Source organism: Mus pahari, chromosome 20, assembly GCF_900095145.1.
Source record: "Mus pahari chromosome 20, PAHARI_EIJ_v1.1, whole genome shotgun sequence".
Taxonomy (NCBI): Eukaryota; Metazoa; Chordata; class Mammalia; order Rodentia; family Muridae; genus Mus; species Mus pahari.
The window spans coordinates 48,048,210-48,051,260 of record NC_034609.1 but is presented as its reverse complement, the minus strand read 5'-3'; the positions used below and the strand labels follow the sequence as shown (position 1 = coordinate 48,051,260).

The 3,051-nt window shown below is 49.3% G+C and overlaps 1 protein-coding gene across 1 annotated transcript in view; it reads left to right on the top strand.

Annotated features, from left to right (window-relative positions):
- Egln1 (egl-9 family hypoxia inducible factor 1) overlaps nucleotides 1-3,051 on the top strand; it is a 36,828-nt gene that overhangs the window by 651 nt on the left and 33,126 nt on the right. Inside the window, exon 2 of the mRNA XM_021220237.2 lies at nucleotides 1-84. Within this exon, the coding sequence (XP_021075896.1) occupies nucleotides 1-84 (84 nt within the window). The remainder of the gene's footprint in view (nucleotides 85-3,051) is intronic.

Below are 3,051 nucleotides of genomic sequence, written 5' to 3'. Positions count from 1 at the left end.
GGCCTGCTCATGAGCAGCATGGACGACCTGATCCGCCACTGCAGCGGGAAGCTGGGCAACTACAGGATAAACGGCCGAACGAAAGTAAGTGGCTGGGGCTCTCGCGCCCGGAGGAGGGTCTGTGAGGACCACCCCTCGCTCCCGCCCCTGCACACCCGGGGCCCGGCGCTCTGTCTTAGCGTGGCTCCTTTTGTCCTTGTACTCTCAGCCACAGTGCAGAGCCTGCCGGAGCCCTGGGCACTCGTGGGGGTCGTTGGGGTACCAGCTACACCGAATCTGGTGATGTATCTTGCCTGTGTGCCTGAGCTAGTTAAAAGCCCCGCGGTTTTCAGCGCGCACCCGGTTCTGATTGAGAACCAGACACTGTGTTTAGCTAGGACTCTGTCAGCTGTCCCCAGAAAGGTCCATTTAAAAGCCTGTGGTCGGAAAACTCCCTGCATTCAGGAAAAGCTTGGCGGCCTGCTCCCCTCCCTCGTGTAGCTTTATCTTGCTTGCTGTCCCTACTGTTTGGAAACCCACTACCAAACCGGGAAAGAGGTGTTTCCGTTCCCAGGGCTCATAGTAGGTCGGTTGCACTCAGAGCACAGGTTTCCTCTATTCGCTTTGTTAGTGAGACTCTCCTGTTGAAAAGGGGGCTGCTTCTGTGGCTTTCTGGTTTGTTTATTTATTTATTTATAAAACAAAACCGACACGGAATTGGAGGTCGGAGGGCTCCTTTTAACCTTGGGTTTGGTGGGATTTTCTTCTTCTTTCTCTTAATGTGGCAGTTCCTTCCAGTCTGCTGCCCCCTCCCTCCTCTGGCAGACAGCGGCTCTCTCCACTTTCCTTCCCAGATCTGAATCTGTTCTTTGTAGTCTCAGCCTCCCGGGGCACCCTGATCCACACCCTCTGTCTACAGTCCGAGTTTTTGGGGGAGGTTTTAGAAAACCCTGGCACACAAGTTTGTACACACAAGCCCTTCCTGGTAATTATTGGTCGTGTGGGTTTTGAACTATGTTGACAGCCGTATGGGACTGTCAGACTGAGCATGTTTAGGAGGGAAAAAGTACAGTGAATGCAATGAGAAACCTAATTTACTGCGAACTCAGTACTTGATGTGGGGCACCTGTCTTACTATCAAGTGACCTCCAGAAAATGTTGCTTAAAATGAAGCTTCGTGTGGTGGTGTAGCACAGGTGGTGCCTGGCATGGAGAGTGACCTGAGTTTGGTCGCCAGCAGTGTGCCAGGGCGTCTGTGATCCCATTTCCCTGGAGAACTATCAGGTGGGGGTTTAAGGTCACATTCTGCTACATCTCCAGTTGAAGGGCCGCTTGGTCCACAGGAGGTCCTATCTCCAAAAGTACAGTAAACCTGGGAAGGGGATAGAAATCTGATTGGACCCCAGTCTGGGCTTTCTATGCAGTTTTCATAGGCAACAGACAGCTTGGCTCTGAGGGCAGTGGCTCTCCGGGGGACACAGACACCCTCTTTCCTCATAGGCTGAGGTTGAAAGAACAGGCCTGATTTAAGTCGATTGCCTGTAGGTCTAGGGGACCAGCTCAGTGGCAGGGAGGATGGGCTCCTGCTCCGAGTTTGAGCTCACACTTTCATTCATTCAGGGTCTGTGGGGGAAGTCTTAAGGACTTCTTTTCACTGAACCTCACATCTTGAAAATTACATTGATTACTTATTGTGTGTGTGTGCGCGTGCGCATGCATGCATGCATGCATGCATGCGTCCTCGAAGAGGTCGGAGGACAGCTTTCTAGAATTGATTCTACTTGAGTGGGTCCTGGGGATGGAACCTAAGTCATTAGACTTGGCACACATACCTTTACCACACCAGCCCCTCATTGAACTTCTTGACTAAAAAGATTAGGTAATCATGTTTGAACATGTAAATTTTAATTACTTACTAAAAAGAAGAAAAAGAAATAGTGCTTTGGGGCACCGAGACACCAGTCACACACTCCTTCCAAATATTGAGCAAGCAGGCTGCTTCAGGCTTCCCAGTAGGCTCCACACAGCCAGTGTCATTGTGACCACAGTGTTGGACAAGGAGGGGCTTCTCTGACTTACACTTGGAGTTAAGAGTCAGGACATAAGAGGCCAGGGCCCACCATTTAGGCACCTGGGTCAGGTTCAAGCTAGTTTTGAAGCCTCTTGATTGCCTACATTTCTAGGGGAATTTTTTTTTTTTTTTTGAGTCGGAGTCTCACTAGGCAGCTCTGGGTGTCCTGGAACTCACTATGTAGACCAGGCTAGCCTTGAATTCCTAGCCCTGCCTCTGCCTCCCAAGGGCTGGGCTTACAGGAATGTGACACTCTCTAGTTTTGGTAGATATCTCTGTTGATGGTGAGGGGATTTGTCATTGGCACTCTGGGCCTGGCTATGCAAACTTTTTTGACTGTACAGTGTTTACTTCACGTACTCAAAAGCAGCTGTGTGTTTAGTCACTAAGCTGTACTCTTTTAAGTCTCTCTCTCTAAGGGGTTACCCAAACGAGGCCGTTATGTTCGGTTGTCTTTCGGAGTGTTATCTCTCGTCCTTGTCTTGTGAGAGCTGTTTCTTACTCGTGTGTATTGCTCACTTCAGCTACTGGAGCGGTAGTGGTTGTCAGTGCCTGGTCCCCACCTTAGAGGTAGAAGAGCTTGAGGGGACCGCTTCTCTCACTCGAAGTTCTGTAAGATACCAGGAGTACTTTTTGTTTTTTGTTTTTTTTTGTTTTTTAATTTTTAATTTATTTATTTTGGTTTTTCGAGACAGGGTTTCTCTGTGTTGTCCTGGAACTCACTTTGTAGACCAGGCTGGCCTCGAACTCAGAAATCCGCCTGTTTATTTATTTTTAATTGTGTGCACAGGTGTTTTGTCTGCATGCCTGCCTGTCTGTGCCCCACACAGGTACAGTACCCAATGCAGGCCAGAAGAGGCTGTGGATCCCTCTGGACTGGAATTACAGATAATCACTAGCCGTGGTGGTGTTGGTGCTGGGAATTGAACCGAGGTCCTCTCGAAGAGCTGCCAGCGAGTGCTCTTTTTTTTTTTTTTTTTGGTTTTTCAAGACAGGGTTTC